This window comes from Gouania willdenowi, chromosome 4 (genome assembly GCF_900634775.1).
Source record: "Gouania willdenowi chromosome 4, fGouWil2.1, whole genome shotgun sequence".
NCBI lineage: Eukaryota > Metazoa > Chordata > Actinopteri > Blenniiformes > Gobiesocidae > Gouania > Gouania willdenowi.
In genome coordinates this window covers 11,373,938-11,397,733 of record NC_041047.1, presented here as the reverse complement: position 1 = coordinate 11,397,733, position 23,796 = coordinate 11,373,938, and the positions used below count along the sequence as shown (strand labels likewise).

Below are 23,796 nucleotides of genomic sequence, written 5' to 3'. Positions count from 1 at the left end.
GGAAGATCAGTCAGGAAGCCTCCCCCTTTCCTCTATCCTGCAGGGAGAGAGCCGAAGAAAGGCTTCACAAGTCCTTTTACTGGGCTATTGCATGTCATGGTGCATTTGCACCTCACTAAAACTGCTTGGGTTAAAACTTTAGCCACTCCGTCAACATCAGGGTTACTTCAGAATTAAGCATGAATATTCTTTTGGTTGAAATGTAGGGGAAAAAAGGAACTTTCTGTCAAAAGTGTAATTAACACATCCACCAAATGGGGCATTTATTTGGGAAATTACCACCAAATAAACTTGATTTCACAGCACTTCTACTTTAACCAAGGTAGGAAAAGTGGCTTCCATTATGATGACTGCTTCAGCTTTCCAATTAGCCATTATTAGGGAAACTGTGGAGATTCCACGTAGATGAGTGAATTTGTGGCTTGTGCGCACGCTGGTATCCTGCGTTTTCATTGCCCTGTTGACGTCCTTACATCCACATGCTTGTCCTTGTAAATACCACCTTGCTGTGAGGGCTGTGTTTGTGTGTGTCTTATTCATGCTTGTGTGAGTGTTTAATTGGCTGAGTTTGAGATGGGTCAGAGACCAGCGCCTTGGGTCAGTGGGGAACCCTGACACATTTGGCATGCAGTGCAGGCCAAAGGTTTTCGACAATGTTGTAGGTTTTCAGTGTTGGGCATTTGGGAGCATTCACTGAGTGTAGGCCAGAATAAGGTCTTCCAATCTATTGCTGAGTTGTACTTTGTTTTTTCTTCAGTCTTTACATTTATTGTTTCTTTGCTCCTTTTTTTGTTTGACAGTCGCACAGTACATCTGTCTTACATTTCAGTATCAAATTCTGGCTCTGTTGTTTTGTTTTGGGACGATGCAAACACAACTCGAATCTGCACAAGATTCTTGAACCGCTTAAAACCTTTTGGTTATTAATACAAACACACTGATAAGAGACAGCACTGAACATCTGAGAGGACTTTGGTTATCTAGTCATTCAGGAACATCTGGTTAAAGCAAGTCAACTTGTTCACATAAATCTGTTATTCAACTTTTCCAAATATGTATCATAAATGTCAGACATAACTGAATATCTTTTAGGTCTTCTAATTTGTAAGTATTTTATGGTTTTTCCAGCATTTTACTCAAATACTAAGTTGATTTCAGGTCTGATGAATTTGGATGAAAATCTAAAAAGTTAAAGTTGAGATTCCTTTAAATACTCTTGAAACTGTGGATGAGGGCATTGTTTTTAATAAAAGAGCGTCTTTGCTCTCCAACGTTGCATAAATAGCTGAAACACATTAAAGTGACATCTACACTAGGGCTGGGCGATTTTGCCTTAAAAAAAAAAAAAAAACTCCAATTTTTTTAAAGAAAAATTTGAGTTTCGATTCTTTTTTAATGCACTTAAAAATGACTGCAGACATCAGATATATTGTCAAAAATGCAACTTTATTGCTGTGATTGTCCTCAAGAGTTAAAATGCATAGAACAATCCTAAAATAAAAAGTAAATGAGGCTCATTCAACAATTTTAAGCTTTAGCCCAGGTTTAAGCAAAAGTGCAACAACTTCACAGCAGCTTAAATTTTCTGATTAAGAAATCAGATAACTACATATTTTATAACATTTAACATTACAATTAAAAAAAATATTAAACTCTTCCCTTAGCATCTCAGCATAGAGTGAATAAAAAATTGAACATGCCTTTGGCACACAAATGGCCTACTCAAAGGATAAACAAATGTAAACAAAGAAGGGACTGGCTCACACCGGAACGCGAAAAAGTCTGAAAAACTTTTTTACCTACAAATTCGACTAATCGATTAAATCGATTTTATGGCAGTAACATAAACCAGAACCACCCTCTGTCAAATAGTCCTTCCAAATGCTATGTGACACATACTGGACATCCATGTGAAGTAAAAGAAAATTAGATTAATCATCATTTGTCATTGCGCCATTTGTTATTTTGAAATACTTTGTATTATTAGGAGTTTGTTGAGAAAATCACATGAAGTCTACAAACTTCAGTTGGACGTACGATAGGAGAAGCTTTTACAAAGCCAGGATGATCATAGGTTCCTCAGGATCTTAGGATTGACCATCAGCTTTTCTAATATGTTCGCATTTACCAGTTCTAGACAGGATAAAATGTGTTAGATTTAATTATATTTTACCCGCGCCATCCATTCCTTATACTGGGAGGGCAGTGTGTGCTCAGCTGCTGATCAGCTGTGTGTGTGCTGAGGTGTGCGCCTCGGCTGCTGCTTGTTACAGTAAAACTCTGACAGACATCAGACTGATACTCAACTATTTTAACACTGTGTACAATGTAAAGTCACAGTTTGAAACATTGATTACATTGATGATGATGATGATGATGATGATGATGATGATGATGATGATGATGACTAATGCGCACTGATCATTTCTGAATGCAGGAATGTACGATGTTAATAAAATCAGGCTTTCCACACAATTTCCTATATTTATTACTTTTCTAATTGGAATGTCAATAACTTTCAAACATACTACAAAAACAATCAAAAAATAAAATTGACTTTGTTAGAATAAAATATTCCGAAACCAAACAAATTATCGAGTTCATTTGTTTGAATAATTGATTTCTGTTTATCGTCCCAGGCCTACGACCATGTGCTGTGTATATAGTGTATATATTAGTGTCACATAAGCACAGTAGAATCATTAACCACTGGACGTGATGTTAAAATGTCCTTTGTGTCAAAACATGCTAGTCACATGAGGTTTACCATTTGAGAGTGGCGTGGGAGCTGTGTCTCAGATATGGGGAAGGATGTAATTTGGGACGCATCATCAGTATGGAATCCCCTAAGGTCTTCTAAAAGCAGTGATGACGGTGATAGGACTATTCAGAGCGTGATTAGTCCACTGATTGTTGTCTGCCCTGAAGCATCTTGTTATCATTAAGATGATGTCCAGCCTCAACTAATGGTTTTATTTCCGTATCATCTTTATTTGACTTGTTGTTCTTGCATTTTTGCAACCTTATACCTGGTAACTTGCTAACCTTTTCCTGCCAGGTATCTGTAGGTGGATGTATTATGGGCTGAAGCCTTGGATGTAGTGATGATTGAATAACCTTTACGTTCGCTGAAGGATCAAAGGCCCTCCTTTGTCAGTGTTCTGAGTCCTTTTGTACCATCCCATTTTCTCTTTGTTTCTTTCCTTTGCTGAATGGTGGTGTGTGTCTTAGCCGCACCACACCCGTGTGAGATTACAAGGAGCCTGCGTTTAGCTGGACGGAGTCAATAATGATGCTATTAGGCAGGAATGCCTAAAATCCTGTTGAGGTTTTGGAGAATTAGAGGAGGAAAGGTGGCTATAATGTGTGTCTGTACAGTTTATGTCTGAGCATACCTACTGTGGAGTATTAAAAGAACCATTATTTAAGGGCTTTGCTTGACAACTTCTCAGTGTGAGGGTTTCAGCTCAGTTCTTTGCTGCCGATGTTGCTCAAGATTATATTTAAGCTTGCAAAGTGGCGTAAAGCAGAAGATCGCCACAGAGCATGTCATCCTTATCCTCTCTGTTCTTTTTTGATGACTTACAAGGCTCAGCGAGGGCTAATACTGTAGTTTCTAACATCAAGAAACATCAATGGCCTTCAGATGCACTGACATAAAGCCAGTTCAACACATTAAAGAGGGATTTGTTTAGTATTTGGACTTTGCTTCAGGTTCTCTCTCTCCTTCATTCCCCTCCTCAGTTGAACTCTGAGTCTTATTCTGAGGTTTTGAGGTTTCACGTGCCCCGACTGAGACCTTCAGATTTCTTTCTTTTCAGATCAAAAAGATCCAAAGATCTGGGTTTGTTGCCTTTTTTGTTGAAAGTTTTTGAGCAGACTGGAATTCTGAGACTTAGAGAAGTTTTATTGTTAGTGTTTAAAAGGGAGAGAATTTGCAACTTGAGATCACATTTTTTGCCAAATATATTAGTTCACGTACATACAAACAGTATGTCAAACTTATAGACATATGTTTCTACCAGTGTTTCTTTCATCAACTATACTTGATATTGCAACTTGAAAGATTGTTTTCATCACCACCGTTATAAGTCCGTTTGAGTAGTTTTTTTTGCGCATTGCATTGTGGGATATGGAGTCATACAGAGAGATGCATGGACGTGTTTTTACTTCATTTTGATATCACAGGGAATACCAGGGGAAAAGACTAGAACAAATGTGGTGTCAAGCGAAAAACAAAAAAAATCATGGTAAGAATGAAGAACACTTCTATGCATCCGTTTATGAGACTCCACATCCCACAATGCAATGCGTGAAAATCTCAAGCATTTCAACCATTTTACTTTCTTTTGGGAGTTTGAATGAATGAAGGAATGAATGAATAAATATTTGTATAATACATGTCTTTAATTGCTCACTCAATCATAATGGCCTACAGTATAACATCACATTTCTATGTTTTAAGGGCTTCTCAGAATTCATGTTGTTTCCATAACGTTCACATACAGATGTTACCAAAGGCACGTGACATTTACCTGATCTATTTCTAAATCTTAACATGTGTCCAACAGCATGTAGCTGAGTAAAAATGAGCTTCCATGATGAAGACATTATTATGTTGCCAATACAGAGGCTTTATTGAGATAAGTTTCACTTTCTGATTCGTAACACACTGAAGCTTTTTCTTGCCCTACAGCAAACATTCGGTTCTCCAATCATTCTCTCAAACACATTACCCCCCAGAGTCAGAGTAGATCATTTCCAGCTGTATGTTGCCACTTATACCAGCGGTACACAGCGTTATACTTACTGCCAGTCAGTTTATTATTCTTTTTACTGCTTTATTATTACTTATATTAATGAGCAGAAAGCTCAGCACACAGGGCTTTATTCTAACCTGAAGTTTTTATGAAGCAAAAAATATATTTTTGGCATTCTTTCCCAGTTTCTTTGTCAGGCATCATGCGTTTACATCCTGGAGGATTCATTTGGAAGACATTACATTACATTCTTATGGAATTGATGCCAAAGCTGAAACAATCCCAGTGTATGTAATGGTATGACCTCATTGTAGCTGTGGTTTTCAAGGCCTTAGGTTGAGCTATTGAGTATTTTAGATTAAAACACATGTAAGGTTTGTAAAGCAGCTATTGTGAGAGTAAACATACTGTGCGTATACATGCTGGGCTGCTCTGTAAAAAAAAAAAAATACTCATTAATATTAGTTTATGACTCCTGAAATATACTTTTGACTCTTTTATTTACTCTATTATGAGTTTCTATATTGTCTGTGTTATTTTACTGTTACTTTCATACCCGTTACATAAGTTTCTAATCTGTTAGCCTGGTTTCCAGCTTCCACAGTTTGGTTTTTTTGATTTATTCATGCATACAATGTTGAAATGAGGTGAGGGTCTGAAGTTGAGAAGACGTCTTTGGCGGGTGCAGAATGAAAGTTTTTACGACGTCTATTTCAGACGTCGTCTGGACGTCCGAAAAAGACGTATTCTCGACATCCCAAAAAGACGGATAAGAAAGAAGGCCCATGGTGGGTTTGATCCCTAGACCTTATGCTTTCAAGCGCACTTCCTTACTTATTCAACTACAAGAATTCTGAAGCTGGATACTAATCTATGACAAAATACATCATTAAAATAATGCAAAAAAAAAAAAATACAATACCATTAATTTTGGGGATATTGTAATGTTTATATGCAATTTTGACGTTCTTGTTGTGTGCGCATTCGTTAAATTAACCTAACCCCACAACATCTGAAAAAGATGAGTTCGTGGTCATGACGTCAGATGCCGACCTATTGTGGATGTCATATAGACGTGCAGGTGAGGTCCAGACCGAGCAACGCGTTGTGAACGTGATCTGGAGGTCCGTGGACGTCGGATGTAAAGTACAATTCCACCAGTATTGTGCCATAGTTTTACCACTTTCACATTTAAACAGAATTGTAACAGAATCTAATGCTAATTTACCAAATGGTTATTATCTTTACTGCACTATCAATTAACTCAAGAATAACACGTCTGTTCTTTATGACGCATTCTGTAGGATTAACTGAAACAGAAGGAAAAACACATGAACAGCACGATTTATGAAGTGAAGTGTTGCTCCATATCCACAGGGGTGTACGTAATTAAGAGGTTATTTCCTAGCAGGTTTACCAGACAAGCTTTATAAGGTGATAATTTCATTATTAAATAATGTAATCAATGCTTAACAGCTCATTATGCTACCTCAACAATATATTAGTGCTATTTTGATTTTACATTGTTAAGTAAAGAAAAACAAAAGAAAGAACGGTTTAGGCAGGGTGTTCCCTGTAAATATGTTAAAGATTAAGTTAGCAGGACTGCAGGTTATGCCTGCCACATCTATACAAACTAGTGGTTATTTAAAGATTCACTTAATGAAAACTTTTCCCTTTGGGAATTTTCACAGGCATTCTGTTTCTGATGCATTTTATAATCATAGTAAAACTCCAACTCTTCCCTCATACAACATGTGACGTGGACAGAATTATCATGGAAGAACTCAAGTGGCAACACATTTGCTCGCTGCAGCTGAAGACTGGACGGAAAAAATGCAAACAAGACATCTGACTGACACTGAAGACTGTGTAGGTCTTAAATAGAACAAATGTGTCTGGACAGGACAAGTGTTAAGGGATCTGAATTACAAGCTGCAAGGCTGAAGGTCACACTGTCGGTGACCTTTGACCCCCGCCTTCCTAATTGAGGTATGTGTTGGGGGACGCTGTGTATCATGGAGACACTTTTTAGCAGCTGTTTTGTAACACTTTCAATACATTTCACACATTCAAGATGTCTTGAAATTCATGATTTTTTTTTACCTCCAGTACATCTTCCAGGTGCCGTGTGTTAGCTTGGTCGGAAAAAGTCGTATTAACGATGGATGAGCACAGTTGGAATATGTTGAAACATTAATTTTTCGCCAATAGTGAAATGCTGACAAAAAAAGCAAAAAATCTTCTGCAATCAGTTCAAACAGGATTTTTGAATAGAAAATCAATCATATTGCAATGGCTGTAATATTAAAAAAAAAAACAAAAAACAGTTTTTACTTGTCTTTACAAGTTATGCTCTTATTGTTATGATTTAATATACTGCATTATGTTAGTGCAATATGTATTTTTTTGTGTGTGTCTATTGCCACATATGTGCTACATACAGGTTTGCTCAAGGGCCCACAGTGGATTTTTTAACAAGTGATCCTACAATTAACCCTTACACATTAAATACGTTAACACACACACACACACACACACACACACACACACACACACACACACACACACACACACACACACACACACACACACACACACACACTGAATTAGAATAAACCAGAAAGGATTTTACTCGCCAATTTTCTGCATTTATTGCTTTAATTTATTTTAATAATATATATTTTCCTGTTGAATGAATGAATGAATGAATGAAACATAAGTTATAATACAAATATAATTCTGTGTAAATGTTTAAAAATGGTTCATTTTTGCTTTTTTTTATAAACCTGCCAACAACGTAAACTTTGTGTAATTCTTAAAATAAATATAAAATAAACAAAAATCTAAAACAAATACCCCGATTGAGCGAGTACAAATCATTACTTTACTTTCTAGTAAAATCCTATTGCTACTTTTTAGTGTAGGGTTGTTGTTTTTTTCTACTTAAGTCAATTAGTTCAGTTCTTGCAGTGACTTTCTCATGTTTCAAGGCCCATTGTACGAAATTACTGCCTCAGACGTCTGTGGTGTCTTTGTGTGGTCGACCGCTGAACGTGAGGTTTCTCTGTCTGGTCCGATACGCACTAAAAAACATTCCTTGGTAAGACGAAGTAGCCTTACTGAACAAAAACCAGCCCTGTGTAATTCAGACAGACTTTAGTTGCACCATCAGTCATTAATTATCTGTGAGTTCTGCAGTTTTGTGGTTGTAATGCTGAGAAAGTCATCCACTTCACTTTCAAACGGCTGCTGTTGCAAATTACAAAACACAGTCGATAAAAAAGGGTGAAATACTGAAAGACAGCCAGCTTTGTCTGAGAGCTGCAGATGTAATAGTAGGGCTGGGTGATAAAGATGATAATTCATATCTCGATATTTTTCTCAAAATGGCGATATACAATATAAATCTTGATATTTTGAACTCAAAAAAATTTACCAGAAAGACAATTCCAGGTCAGATTTGCTGATAAAAAATGCTACACAGGCCCATTTCTGAACAAACCACTTTTGGCTTTTACTCCTAGAAGGGACAGCACGTGTGAGTGAGTTCTGTAGCGTGGCTTGTTTAGGGGAAGGTCTGGGTTAGGACACACTCAGCAATCCACTGTGCTTTTCATGCTATTCTGAGGAGAAGCAGAAGCAGCGACTCCTATATGAGTATTTTAATACAAAATAAGCTATAAATCAAAAATATTTCGATATATAGGCGATATTGTAATTTTCTATATCGCCAAAATGGAAAACCTGATATATCTTGAATCTCGATATATTACCTAGGCCTACATGATAGTCAGATTGGAGTAGGAATGTGCAATATTTTATTGTTTATGATTTATCGTAAAAAACATTCTCACTGGTAAGAATTTGTCATCCCACGATGTGAACCATAAATTCCCATGTCGGAAATTAGCGAGTGCCACAAGCCATTTGACCCTCAATTTAGCCATGAATGCCCCCAAAAAAACACGTTCCACGGGCCAAAACTGCCTCGTTTGTTGTCAACAACAACAGCGGAACGTTGTTTACGGAAGCTCCGCACGGTGTGCACAGCCACCGCCCCCCGCACACACCGCCATCTGTGTGTGAGGTGTATGGCTACCAGAAGCTGCCGTGCTGCGATGCATCATGGACCGCTACTTGGTTAAAACCAGATAATCGATTCTAGTTCCTCCCTCAGATCCACCCAAAGTTCCACAAACACGGGGACAGAGATGAACCTGTAGCAACGATTTTGAACTGGAAACTCAACTAAAGCTAACTATGCTAAGCTAACACACTGAGCTAAGTGCTAACCACTGCATATACGGAATAATAGACCAAGTAAAAAGAACACGTCTTACTGTCATGAAGCCACAGAGAGCCACCAATTTGTTTATTGTCAGATTTAACACTTGCATGAAAGGATAAAAGCTAAACATACATATCAACATAATAACTAATGTCACTATTCATTCATCCCAATTTGTGAAACGCAATATTTTTTAATTATATTTCATCAGCAGTAAAAACACTATTGAAGTTATTTGTGCTTTTAATATATATATATATATATAATAGTGTTATTATATATTATTGTGTGTAATGAATTACACACAATAACACTAATAGTAATCCACATGCACAATCATATTCCATAAAATATCAGCTCATGAGCTGTTTGAGTCAGCAGTTATTGTAGCCTTTTTAAATGTGTTTAGTGTTGATGTATTCAGATTTATTTGTGTTTGTAAGGAACCTGTTTACACTAAGTTGTGAATTTTTTAATTTATTTTTTTGTTATAGTTTTTATTAATCATGATTTTTATTGTTATTGTGATAAATACTAGAAATTATCAGGATAAAATTTTTTTTGTCAATATCGCCCATCCCTAGATTGGAGTTATTGTTGTGTATTTCTCCTTTTTGTTTTCTGTTATTACTGTCTTTTTCTGTCTTTTGTTTTTTTTCTTTCTTTCTCTGGTATCTTTCCACACTTTTCTCTTCACTTTCCTCTCCTTTTCCCTCAGTAACCGATTCATCTTCATGTCTTTAAAAGTTTGAATCACTCAGCTGTCGCTTCTATTCTGTCTGTATGAATGTCCAGTGCCAAGATCTTCATAAGTGACAGTTGCATGCACATTCAATGAAGACGTCCTGTCAGGTCGCATCCATCGCTGTTTCCTGTCTTCGTCACTTATTATCCAGTCGTTGGAACGACTGCCGTAGCTGTCATGTGTCTCTGGAGTCCGAACAGGCTGTTCATCTGGAAGGAGTTGAGCTCTCATCTGTGATGTGTGCATCCGATACATCTCACTGTTATTTGTGCGTCACTGTGTAACCCTGTCGTTAATCAAAATGGAGGGTTGTTTCGTGGCCCAGTATTCTGAGATACGTTCATTTTCAATTGAGTGAAGTGAAACAGGAGAGGTAGAGCTTAATCCGCCTGGTGGTCCGTGCCTTTATCGGCTCTTTGTGGTGAGAGACGTTCAGTGAGCTTTGCTGTGAAATGGAGCCTGTTGACAGCACGGTTTCTTTGGGCTAAACCTCAGTTGTTTGGCAGCAGCTGGTAAAGTCATGAAGAGGATAAAAGGATGACAGGAGAAGGACAAGAGAGCCAGAGAAACGAATGCAGGAAGGAGCAGAGGGTGGAGTAACTCAAATACAAGTAGAAATGTTAACTCAAGTCAATCATCATGCAACTGTTTTAAATGCTTTGGATTAAAACTAAGTCTATGAAGAAGGTTACCTTAAAAAATGTTGCTGTTTGGTTTGTATTTGTAGATATGCTTGTAAAAATAACCAAAACCTTTTGAATTTCAAGTCCTTCGGTCAGTGCTTGTGTTATAAGTGATGTCATAGTGTTCTTAACTATCACTGCAGATAATTAACATATTAAATATATAGTTATGGTTACTACTGTGTTTAAGGTGTTCTCATGCACCTGGCTTTGGATATTCGACCGCACTTGTTTAGTCTGTTTGTAGTTGGTCCCCCCCCCCCCCACACACACACACACACGACCCAGTTTGCTGTTTCCCATGTGTTGTGTGTTGTGCCCCACAGCTGACAGTTCAAATGAGAGCCACTCTCTTTCTAACAGCTTTTACCCTGAGTCAGCAGTGGAGAGGAAAACTGTTTATTCAGGTTGTAAATGTGATGCAAGTTCAACCGTTCCCATGTTGATTTACAAGGACTAGGAACTCTGACTATTGGAAGTTACCTTGAATATGGTGGGAGTGGGACCCTCGAGTCTGTTCAAATACAACAATCTGCACGTTCATTTCAATTAAACTAATTCAACTTTAGTGTGTAGCGCAAATTGCAACAAAGTCATCTCAATGCACTTATCAAAATGTAAAATTCATTAAAAAAAATGAACAAGCATTTAGCGACAGTGGGAAGAAACGACTCCCCTTTTGCCTCCACTGGTTGGGGTTAGTGGACAGAATGACCAACAGAGCCTGATAGAGAGATAGAAACTCAGAGTGTCTCAGACTAGTTGAGCTGTGAACCACAGATCAGGAACTGCCATCATCAGCTTCACGACATCTGAAACAGAGCAGAGAGAGAAGGGCGAGGAGAAGGCACTGACTGCAGAAAAACATGATACATTATTATCAAGTCAGCCTGCCTTAGCCTTGGGCCTCACTCCCAGTGGCCTAGTCTATACTTATTGTAAAGGTGACGAATCTCTTCCCATTTATTGGTAAGCTAACAGCGACTCCAAGGTCTGTAAATGCGACCATTCACAGACGAGCCCATGTCTGCTCTAGCGGTTAGGTTATGTTATGATTCAGTCCTGTTTATGCGGACTGTAAATCATAACCAGCGACTGTAGATCTGAAAATGACAACAACCAATGGTAGAATTGACGAGCTGTTATGATAGAGATCTAAAGTTTTAATTACAGTAAGGGTTTTTGAGCTGAAATGCATTCATTATTTCAGTAGTTCATTGTTACTTGTTGGTCTTGTTGGCCTAGGAGTATGATTCTTGCTTCAGGTGCGAGAGGTTCAGACAATGTATACCGGACAAGCCCCCAATTATGTACGGCCCCCTCTAGGATGTCTTTCCAAAGGCTTGAGGGGCCGCAACATAAAAGAGGCCAAACAGAAATAATGTTGTCAAAGTAATTATTCTAGTAAAATTCTTAAAAAGTAGCAACATAATCAAAATAACTCAATGAAACAAAAGGGACTGGGGACCCTGGCCAAACTGAAAAAATGTAGGGATGACACTGAGCCAACCATACACAGGGCCGTCACACCCAGCATCCACCCTCTAAACAACAATGATACACTATAATTGGCCTGATTAATCGGTCAGGCATTAATAGAAACAGTTGGTTTGTTTCTCTTGTGAAGGCAGAACCAGCCCAACTGTTTGCTCTGATAGTCCCTGAATCATTTATTTGTGTTTTTTCTCTGGAATTCTCGTGGATCTAATGTGATTACATGTTGGTACAGTTTCCAGGCCAAAGTTTTAGTCAAGAAAACACTTACAACCATCACAGGAGTGTCTCCCACAATTCAAATTTTCCATCTCTGAGAAGTTTGGCTGAATATCAGTGTTCCACTCGGAGCAATAAGACACATAACACACATAATGTCATTTTTAAAAAAAAGTCCCTCTGCTTTCTGCAAATGTTTTTTTTCTTTGCAGTGATGCCAAAATGTGCGTCATTTGGAAAACACTTCTTAAATGTGTTACTGTAGAAGTTAAGGAAGCCTTTGAAGGCTGTTCTGAGAGGAAATACCAGGTGATGGAAACTGCCAGGGGAGAAAAGCCAATAGTTCTCTGGTTATTGAACATAATAAAAAGTGAACCCAGAAACTTAAAAAAAAATGTAATTGAACAATTTGAACTATTGTAAACTAAGTAGATCCGAGAACTCAAACTGTTCCAGTGAGCAGCTAATGTTCTTCATTTGTCTCCAAGCCTCCAGGCCGAGCCAAAGACTCTTTTTAAAAACTTTTCTAACTGTATCATTTTCTAAAGTCAGGGAACGTTTCTAATTGCCGTGTGTGCAACAAGGGATCGCTTGTTTTTCCAATCCGCTTGCATGTGCAGAATTACGCTGTGTGTGCATGTGTGTGATTTGTTGGCCGTCACCCGTCTGAACACAGCTGCAGAGGCTGAAGTCGCACAGTTTGACAGAAGATGGGTTTTAGCAGCTCATTAACGGATTGAACAAAGTAAGATGGGAAACAGGAGGGACTACCCATGTTGGCAAGGATCCACTGCCCTGGTGTCACTATGTGGTGATGCTTTTTCATGAATTTTTTAAAATTTACTTATGTATCAGTATTATTTATTATATTCTATTAATCAAATAACACTGTGAAGATTGGACTAAATGTTCTGCAGCTATCAATTAACTTACCTTATTTAGATTTATGTTAAAAAAAAATGATTAATGAGCCAATATATTGTAATGACTGACTGACTGATTTTAAAAAATCCTCTTGAAGAATCTTAATTTCTTAACTAAAAGCAACAATAAAATATGGGTTTCTCTGTTTATTAACCTAGAGAATTTTCTATAATGAGAGGCTGAAGAGGCTGGTTCTAGATTTTTATACAAACATGCCTTCAAAGAACTAACAATATTATAGATAGTTTCATTTTAGTTCTCCTCCACTCTCTGTTTGTAAAGTAAATCCTCTTTCCTGAATTCTCTCCACTGCAGCTGTAACACTTTAATCTGGACATCCACTTGCTTTTGCCAAAAACAATATTTTTCTCAAGAGGAAAATTTATGAAGAAAGAAAAATGCTTTAAGGTATTCATTGAGTACAGATGTGTGCCTGTTGCCTCATTAATCACACGGCCTGCGGTGCTGTTTCTCTGCAGAGATTGGACCTGTCACAATCACAACAGACCCAAAGAAGTTTCAGTATGAACTGAGGGAGCTCTACGTTCAGGTGGGTGCACAGGTCGCATCACACCAAGCTAGTGAAAAATGTACGTTTCCATGATTCCTTCCTTCCTGTTAAACTGAAAAGCAAAAGCAGTAAAAGTCATTGCTCTGTGTAAAAGGTTCTTGTTCTCATTTATGAAGCACAAATAATTAAGTAAAAACCTCCATATTTTTCTGTAAACCAAATAACTTCGACATGGTTTCAAAACTCTAATATTTACACTTGGTCATGTTCTACCTGGAATCTGATCTCATTTTATGTTTCATACGTCAATTTTTTTCCACCTCTGAAATGTTTTACCTGCATAACTCACAAAGTGGTGAAATGTTTTTGTCAAGCAAAACTTAGTTGATCCTGAGTTCATCCTTCAGAACTAGGGTGAATAAAGGTGTCTCATCAGGCTGAGTGATGGGGAGCAACATTGAGCCTAACAACTCCGAACAGGTGGGGGATGGAGGTTTAACCAGAGGAGATAGTTGGAAGTTCAGTGTAGAAAGCGGAATCCTGGCTGGAGATATTCCACCCAACTCCACTCGTAAAAAAAAAGCAAAAAACAATAATCAAAGTCTCTTTATTCCAGATGGGACTCCTGGGGGTGATGCATTTTATTTAACTTTCAAATCCTGCAGACAAACCATAGCAACAAGACAGGGAAAACAATAGATGAGATAAACGTTTTCAACATGCACTTACAGTACATTTGGAACAATGTTCATGACTCCCCGAAGCATGAATGGAAACATATTCAGTTTTTTAAGACATAATCCTTGTGTGCTGCTCCTGTTATGCCTGACCTGACATCGGAGCACAGGAAGCAAGTAGTTCATATCATTACAAGCAAAACGCTAACATTTAATAATAATGCACTGGATTTTATATAGCGCTTTATCATAGACACTCAAAGCGCTTTACAGAATTAAGGCATTATTCTTTCACTCCACACTTAGTGGTGGTAAGCTACTATTGTAGCCACGACTGCCCAGGGGCAGACTGACAGAAGTGAGGTTGCCATAGTGTGTCGTCGGCCACTCCGACCACCACCAACACTCACTCACACACTACATTCACACTGGGCAATGTGGGTGAAGTTTTTTGCCCAAGGACACAATGGCAGACACCACTGGAGTCCCCCACTGTGGCCCCTGGAATTCTCAATGGTCTCCCATCCAACTACTAACCAAACCTGCTTAGCTTCCGAGATCTAATGAGATCGGGCAATGACAGGCTGGATTTTTTCAGTCTCTTAGTTCTTGCATTAGCCTCTTTAGAGGTTTTCCCTGATGTCAAGACGTTTCCCATCTCGTTAAAAGTATTAGAAGAGCTCTGCTTTCATTGTTCAAAGTGAAATAATTTAATTGACTTACTGTAGGGTTTATTCACTTAAACACATTTGCTGATGATACGTTTCTTTCTCACAGGGAGGTGGTGACTGCCCTGAGATGAGCATTGGTGCTATTAAGATTGCCCTGGAGATCTCGCTGCCGGGGTCCTTCATTTATGTCTTCACAGACGCCCGTTCCAAAGATTACAGGCTAACTCATGAAGTCCTGCAGCTAATCCAGCAGAAACAGTCACAGGTTGGATGATAACTCTTTGTATGATACAACATAGAGATTATGCTTAGGTTGTTTCTTAATATGTGTCCCTCCATCTGTGTAGGTGGTGTTTGTGCTGACTGGAGACTGTGATGACAGGACGCACATCGGTTACAAGGTGTATGAGGAGATTGCTTCGACAAGCTCGGGGCAGGTCTTCCATCTCGATAAGAAACAGGTCAACGAGGTAAGAAGATGGTAGAGAATAACCCTGTACTTAAGTTTATGTTGTCTTTGCAAATATAAGGTTTTAGAAACTGAAGTAGGGTTCTGTATTTCAGATGTTAAATGCATGAGACATTTGACAAATGCACCATGCTTTATTATAATATATTCAACTATTGTAAACTAATTACCCTAATTAATTGCATTGCATTGTGCAGTAGCCCAAGTCAGCGCAACTGAAAGACTATTATATGTAACCTTTACTTGTAGGAATGAGAGGAGATTTACACTTTAAAAACCTGCATGCTTGTGGAGTGTTTGTGGCTTAAAGTTGATATAAATGACTCTAAAGACCTTTCCTCCACAAATTAGTAACAAAGTTTTATTATTCAGCTGTTGAGCGATCATCTAAAAAGGATTCTTGTGATGGGTTATGTATTATTTTAAAGACCACTGAGTCTAGACTCTATAGATTTGAGACATTTGAAGATTTGGAAATATAGGTTTAAATGTTTGTCTCATACTGTTTCAGCACAAAATACTTCCTGCTCGACATATGTTACACTCAACATCTGTAATCTCCGATCAGCACCTGGATGTTCACACAGTAGTTGATGACTTCTCCACAGAGACAGGGAGGAAATATGTGTTTCCAAAAAGTGCTTTCACATGTTGACCAGATGACCTTGTGTGCAGCAGAAGAGATTTATGTGTTCGTGTGTCTGTGTGTTTGTGTGTGTGTGTGTGTTTTTTTAGAAACAGAACGAAGCATTATAAGGTTTATAAGGTTTTGCATTTTACAGTCCCAGCCCACATTGGACACATATTAAGCATTCTTTGTACGTCCCTTCCTGTCACTCTAGGTTCTTAAATGGGTGGAGGAGGCAGTGCAGTCGTCAAAGGTCCACCTGCTGTCTACTGATCATTTCACTGGGATTAGCAACACTTGGCAGATGCCCTTTGACCCAAGCCTAAAGGAAGTGACCGTGGCGCTCAGTGGCCCAGCACCTGACATCGAGATTAAAACCCCCCAGGGTACGATAACCACCCGCTTGAACTCATCCGACATGTCATCCGGCACTCCTGCAGGCTTGCACAACTTATCAAGATGTTGATTTTTATTATTTCGTGTCATATTTTCAAAATGTTACAAACAATAATTAATGTTGTGCAGATTATTTGCTTATGTAGTAAGAAAATGATGAAACACAGAATTTATTCAGGTTTTCTCAATGCCATGTTTTCATTGGTCATTTAAATCAGTGGTTCCCAAACAGGGGTACATGTACCACTAGGGGCACAGGAGCACATAGCAGGGGTACTCGGAAAGATGTTTTAACAATTAATAAAAAATAATGGTTTTTAGGTTATTTTTTGGACTAATTTACCACAAAATAACAGCACTATTGCTCAATAAAATACTATATTGTATTGTAATATTTTGAAAGAGGATTATTTTATGCTGTAGTGGCCATTTTATCACACTTCTGACAATAAGAGACACAAATTAGCTACATTTGACAAAGGAGACCATACTTACTATTGCAGTAACCACAAAATAAATAATAAAATAAATTGCATTTTGAATTCCACTCATTGTTTTGAATTTGTAGAATAATCCTAAGAAAATCAATGATTGAAACACAGTTAGGGGTATATGAGAGCCCGCTGTTCCACAAATGAAAAAGTAGATGGAATTAAAGAGAGGGTACTTATGATATCAAGAGGGGGTTTACATGATTTAACAAAAATGCAAAGGGGGTCAACGGGACAAAAAAGATTGGAAACCACTGATTTAAAGATTTTAATAGTGACAATCACTACAAGTGAAAAAGGCAGGAATAATTTAAAAAGTGTTTGTTTTTAGTTTTCTCTTTTTTTCTCTATCATTACACAGATTCAAGCCACATCTGGGATCCATACATTACATTTGTAGTCACAGTCAAACATTTTCTTTTAATGATTTTCCTCTCTTTTGGGTCAATAGGCTTTAGATTTAAGATTTAGTTTACGCCACTTAGGTTTGAAGATGAATACACATCTCAGGGTCTGTATTTTGCCTCTAGGGAAGCTACTGGGGAGGAGTGACGGCTTGACGGAGCTCTTGCACATTCCCAACTCTGCCAAAGTTGTCAACATAAAGGAGCCACAGCCTGGGATGTGGTCTATCAAGGTAAACAGTTCATTCTTTAACTGGAACCGTGTGTGAAATTACAGGCTACGGACAAACAATTCCCGGAGTACACTCTGTCTTTTACAAAGACTTACGACGGATGGTTCAGGGATATAAACCTGGAATGAGGTCACGAGTCACACCTTTAGAGGCAGCTGCAGCTCTGAGGTGCAGCTGTCCCAATTACCGCTACAGGACATCAGCACAAAGATACGCAGTGATGTGTAACCCTTTTGACCAGTTTTACAGGCTATTGTTGGCTACAAGTGACATCATCTCATCAGAATTACACATTTGATAATAAGACATCCTCAAAGTGTGTGTGAGAGGTCACTGCCGTCGACACAAGCAGCTGCGTTTGTGTGGGTGACTGTAGAGCTGTGTGCATCTACTTAATGTGATGAAGGCCACACATCTGACACTCTGCACTGTGAACAACACAAGTAAGACAATAAGGAGCCTTTTTACCTTGTGTTTTGTTGATAGATCCACAATAGTACATCCGCTCGCTTCAATTTAGGGATGTCCCGATACAACTTTTTCACTTTCGCTACGATGCCGCAATTGCAGCCTTTGTTATTGGCCGATAATGATCCGATATCAGCACGAATCATACATACTTTTATTACTTATTTTGTAGTGTGGAATGTTAGTAAAAGCTTGATCAAGTGATGTTACTCAAACAGAGAACAATAGTCAACAATTCAAGTTCACTTCAGTAATTTATCACTGTCAGTGTATGGTGGGAACAACTGAGGGCGGGGACAAAGACAACAAAAACTTATCGGAGCGCTTATATCGGAGATGCAGTTCAATAAAATCCGATATTTGTTTTCTGGCTGATATCGGACCGATATTCGATATCAATATCAGATCGGGACACCCCTACTTCAAATTGCTGGTGGTGATGCATCTTCACCCAACTACGATTTGTTAGTTAAACGGAGTAATCTTTATATTCTGAATAAATGTATACTGTACATTTATTTCAAGGAACACACAGTTAAAGATAACATTATGCTTCCAAAGCAAACAAAGTAGGAAGACATTTTATTTTATTTAACATTTAACAGCGTCTACACCGTCATGAAATTTCAGGAAAAGTTATGGAATTTGAAAAAACGATTTTCCAGTCTTAAAAAGTCATAGAATAATTTAACCGTTTTGGAAATATAGCCTATTTTATTTTAATGTTTAAAATGTATTAAACCCCAAAGATGTTAAGCGTTATCTCAAAGTGACATTAAGCACGTCCCTTAATCCTTTGTGGTGTACATCGCTTTGGATAAAAGTGTCTGCTAATTGAAATTGTAATATTATAATTGTATAATTAAACATGGTAGTACTTAGTTAGTAGTTGTTTAATGTTCCCTTAAATAGGTGATGCATTGTTATTTTGAATGCAAAATATTTTGAAAAAGGTTTGGAAAAGTTTAGAAAAATAATTGTGAAAAAAAGTGTGGGAACCCTAACTTTAAAATAAATTTTAACTCTTAAAAAAGCATTATTTGGTTAGAACTAACTTTTATTTCAAATTATGTGTTTGAATTTTTACATTTAGTTTTTTCTTCCTTTGTTTTCCTCATGTTTGCATTTTTAAAGCTGTTGATTAAGATCAGGCAAAAAACATAAAAATCCCAATGATATCACTTTCAGCATTTTCTCACTATCGTAGCCAAACTGTCAGTTTGCAATTGATCTTAAAGAGCTCTAATGTTCCTTTTTAGTCCATTGTCTCTAACCCATTGCATAAATCAGTGCTACACTTTAAACGCACACAATTTGTTGGAATGTAATGGGTTACGTATCGCTTTGTCCAGTCGTCATTCAGTTAAAACATGCGAGAAAGCTTCATTCAAGTCCCCAATACCCACATTAGCATAGTCACTGTGAATTTACAGTATTTACTGCCTGTGCCTGAAGGATTCAAGGCTGTTGTGAATGCACAAAGGTGGTGGTGATGATGTATCCGAGGCCAGGAGCGGGTCAGCCAGGCCTGGTGGATGTAAAAATTGTAAATGAGAGGTCGTAATGACAGGGAACGCTCTTGTCTTTGTTCAGAGCATGACCTTTAAAGATCCTCCTTCCCTAATTATGGCCTCATTTACATCCAAGCAAAGAGCCAGGGTGCTTTCAAAGTGTTGATGTGCCTGACGTTGTGTTTTATGATGGCAGGCGTTAGCATTTAAATCACCTTCCAATCTTCTTTTTCCAAGTATTCATACCATCTATTCTTCTTTTTTTTAACAAAAAAATGGCAGTTTGCTTATAAACACAAGCCCACATAGTTTTGTTTTCTGTCCTGATGCTCATCGTGCTCTCTTTCATTTAAAGCAATTGGAAACGATAGCTCAGGTTTGCACGCTTCCTTCTGCACTAAATCAATGTCGAGCATTCCTCTGAGGTGTTTTAGCAAAGGAGAGGAGTTTCCACCTCTCACAAACATATACTTCATTGTAATTATGTCGACTTTATCTCTGTGGAGCTTCAAAAGACTCATTTGATGAAGACTTCTCGAGCCATTACCCGCCATCTGATTATAGAGTGTGAGTTTGTTGGATTAAAGTGCAGATGTCAGACTGAATGGGTCATCATTGAATTGTTGATGTTTTATAAGCTTAGGTGTTAGATAGTCGACTGAGAACGTGGAGCTACTAAACTTGTCATGTCTGCACATGCAAAGAAACTGCTCAACCACATCTTTGATAAATCAGCATCAGTCATTTGGCACGTTTTGTGTTTGTAATGTTTACTTGAACCAAAAATCCTTTGCTTTTGTTAATAGGACAAACAAATGTTCTCAGTTAGAGAACATTCCGAACAGGGGACGGGACCCAGATAAGCAAACTGCTTCTCTCGTCTCCTTTTTCGGCATGTACAAAAAAAAAAAAAAAAAAAAAAAAAATGTAAAAAAAAAAGGGAATGTAACCATGTCGGAAATAAACTGAATAAATAAATAAATAAAATTCCCCCTCGAAGGGTAAAATCTCATTAAACTCCACATCTTTCATTTATGTGTTGTTTGCATGTTCTCCCAAGCTAATAACATGCTAGTATTTATTATTAATTAATTTATTTATTATTCATTTTCTGGCGCCCACTACGAGCCGTCCCACCCGCCCAACCAAACTCCAGTATCCCTTATATTTAATATAGTTGTACAAGAAATCTAAAATGGCCACTTGTCAACCACTTACTAAATACAATTATGTGATTAGAATCTGGTAGGTCGACCTTTATTAACATTAAAATGCTGTGAACATTACTACTAGGGCTGGGCGATATGGACCAAAACTCATATCTCAATATATTTTCTCAAAATGGTGATATATGATATAAATCTAGATAATTTTACCAAATAAAGTCAGACCAGACTTCATCTAAGTGAGCTTTTACATGTTGTTCTGAGAAGTAAAAGCAGCGACTCCTAAAGCTAGTATTTGATACATAATAAGCTATAATATATACATATATATATATATTGATATATGAAATATTATAGTTTTCTATATCGCCAAACAAGAAAACTCAACACTCAACACGTTGCATATTTACCGTTAATTTCACATTGCTTGTCTTTAAGTGAGACATTAACAATTTAGTTTCATTATATATTTTCTTATAATTTTTCATGCTCACTCATGTGGTTCTCTGGTATTCACTAATGACCTATTAGACACATTTATTACAGACTTTACATCCTTTAACACTTTTTAAAGCAGTGTATATTTATGGAGCTTGTGATTGGCTGATTTTTCATGGTGACTTACGTCGTTCCTTCCGCTGTGGGAGACGTTAAAATCTCAGTTATTAATCTAACTAATGTGTAACTGTGTCCCATCCTGCTGATTTTTAGGAAGATAAACTCTCTGTCACATTTTACAACGTATTTATACCAGTTCTTTGGTTTTTTGCCGCCGGAACGTCTTCATTCGTCATCTCTTTTCTGAGTTGTTTCCGGGTTTGTTGTCGCTGTCAGCACTAATATCGTGAGAATTGTCATTCAGGCCATTTAAGGTGGGAGTTCTCGCGAGGCTAGTGACAGCGTTCAGTTTAGTAAGGCATCTTTTAATTATTATTACATTAAAATGGGTATGCCTTAACATGCCTTTCCTTTATCTATTTATTTAAATAAATCTTACAAAAACAAATTATTAAGCTTGTAGCGTACAAATAATTAAGATATCACAGTCGTGGTCAGGGTTGGGGTCAATTATAATTGTAATTGTGTAATTGATCATTCATTACAATTATGGCGTCATTATAATTTTAATTGTAATCTTTAAAAATCTGTTCCTGTCGTAATTGCGATTAAATTGTAATTGAGTTTAGATAATTGACTTTGTAATTGTAATTGCCATTAAAAATTCTATAAAAATGTCAATTATAATTTAACGGAAATCTGGGAAACCATGTTACAGTTCTATGTACGCTCTGCACATAAGTAGTTAACAATTAAAATGAGTTTCATATTAAAAAATGAAAAAAATAAAATAATAAAATAAAATGTTTGTTTTAAATCAAGCTTTCCCACATTTTCCCATTAAAAACATTGAATCTAGCGGTTTGCTGAAATAAAAAGGGCTCAGATGTCCACACCAAAAATATTAAAACCTATGTTTTCATTGATCAGGAAGCCAAACAAGGTAATCAATAGATAGGAAAGAAATTAGATAATAGATATTTGTTTTTAGTGTGTTTTACAGCTGATGTAGGACCCGTTAAATAGATGCTATCAGAAAGCTACCTCAAGACGATGGTTCACTTTCATTAGGTTATTTATTTCAGGCTCAGTTATTGTGATTATTTGTAACTGAACTTTAGTAATTGAGAACGTAATTATAATTTACTTTCTGAGGATAGAGAATAATTGTAATTGGAAAAAATGCTGGTCCCAGTAATTGTAATAGAATTGTAATTGAACATGGATAATGAAAAATGTAATCGACCCCAACCCTGGTCGTGGTTGCTGTTTTATGCAGAAAGACATTCACAAATAAGGTGATTTACATTGTTGTGAAATAGTTTTGTTTTCACAAAGACTTCCAGTGAAGGAAGACACTCTGTCCGCATCTCCGGTCTCAGCACTATTGACTTCCGAGCTGGATTTTCCAGGAAAGCCACCTCGGATTTCAGAAAAACTATCAGCAGGCCAGTGCAAGGTTAGTACACTAATGACCCAAACTACAAAAAATGTCCACATCAAAGGTGTGAAGCAGCACAGTATATAATATGTAATGTCAAATATTCAGGGATTCCCACCCACATCCTCCTGAACACTACTGGACTTTCTCCTCCTGCACGGCCTGACAGGCTGGAGCTTCTGTCAATCAAGGGGGAAGTGATGAAAACTTTACCGATCAAGTATTACCCTGAGCGACAGCCATTCAGCCTGTGGAACATCACCGAGTTCATTCCACCCAACGAGGCCTTCTTTCTGCGGGTGACGGGATATGACCGCGATGGCTTTTTGTTTCAGAGAGTCTCCAGCGTGTCCTTCTCTAGTATCATACCCAGTGAGTGACGCGCTCAGATATCGCCTGTTGTGTTTTTATCTGTCTGATTTATTGATTTCCTCCCGTAAGGCGCTCCAAACGTGGTGATGCCAGTCATAACTCATGGTTACTATCTACAGAGAGGAGCAGTCGAGTGTCAGGTAGAGAGTTTGATCCCATTCACCTTACGCTTCAGTGGTGATGCAGGACGGCTTGGGGAGGACCAACTCTTTAGGTGAGTTAACGTATGGATGGAAAATCATGTTTGGGTCTTTAATTATTATTGCTAGAGTTGAACAGACCTGAAGGAACATAATTGCAGAGACCTAAGACGAAGCTGAAGATGATGTAACATCATAAATCATTCCTTGTGCAAAATACTTCTACTTACATCATTATGTAAAACATGTCTTATCGTGACAATTGTTTTTAAACATAATAATGAAGATTCTTGCAGCCTATCCTACTTACAACAGTTACTGCCTGGTTACCTACTTAAATATTGTATTTGAATGGTAAAAAAAAAAAAAAAGAAAGAAGAAGCATTTTCATAATATCCTAGCGTTCTGTGTCAGAGCGATATATGATTATATGATCTAACTGTTTGGAAATAGGTAAATCAGAAGAAGTAGGTTCAGTTGTTCTTCTTTCTTATAAATCCCCTTTCTAATGTAAGAAAATATGCATCATTGACTTCTCATATGC

The 23,796-nt window shown here is 37.6% G+C and overlaps 1 protein-coding gene across 2 annotated transcripts in view; it reads left to right on the top strand.

Annotated features, from left to right (window-relative positions):
* The window catches only part of hmcn1 (hemicentin 1), a 120,500-nt gene that overhangs the window by 4,777 nt on the left and 91,927 nt on the right, over positions 1-23,796 (top strand). For both annotated transcript variants that reach the window (XM_028445562.1, XM_028445561.1), the window contains exons 2-9: positions 13,596-13,666; positions 15,082-15,240; positions 15,323-15,445; positions 16,287-16,458; positions 17,490-17,596; positions 22,638-22,758; positions 22,849-23,112; positions 23,182-23,326. In XM_028445562.1, the coding sequence (XP_028301363.1) occupies positions 13,596-13,666; positions 15,082-15,240; positions 15,323-15,445; positions 16,287-16,458; positions 17,490-17,596; positions 22,638-22,758; positions 22,849-23,112; positions 23,182-23,326 (1,162 nt within the window). The remainder of the gene's footprint in view (positions 1-13,595; positions 13,667-15,081; positions 15,241-15,322; positions 15,446-16,286; positions 16,459-17,489; positions 17,597-22,637; positions 22,759-22,848; positions 23,113-23,181; positions 23,327-23,796) is intronic.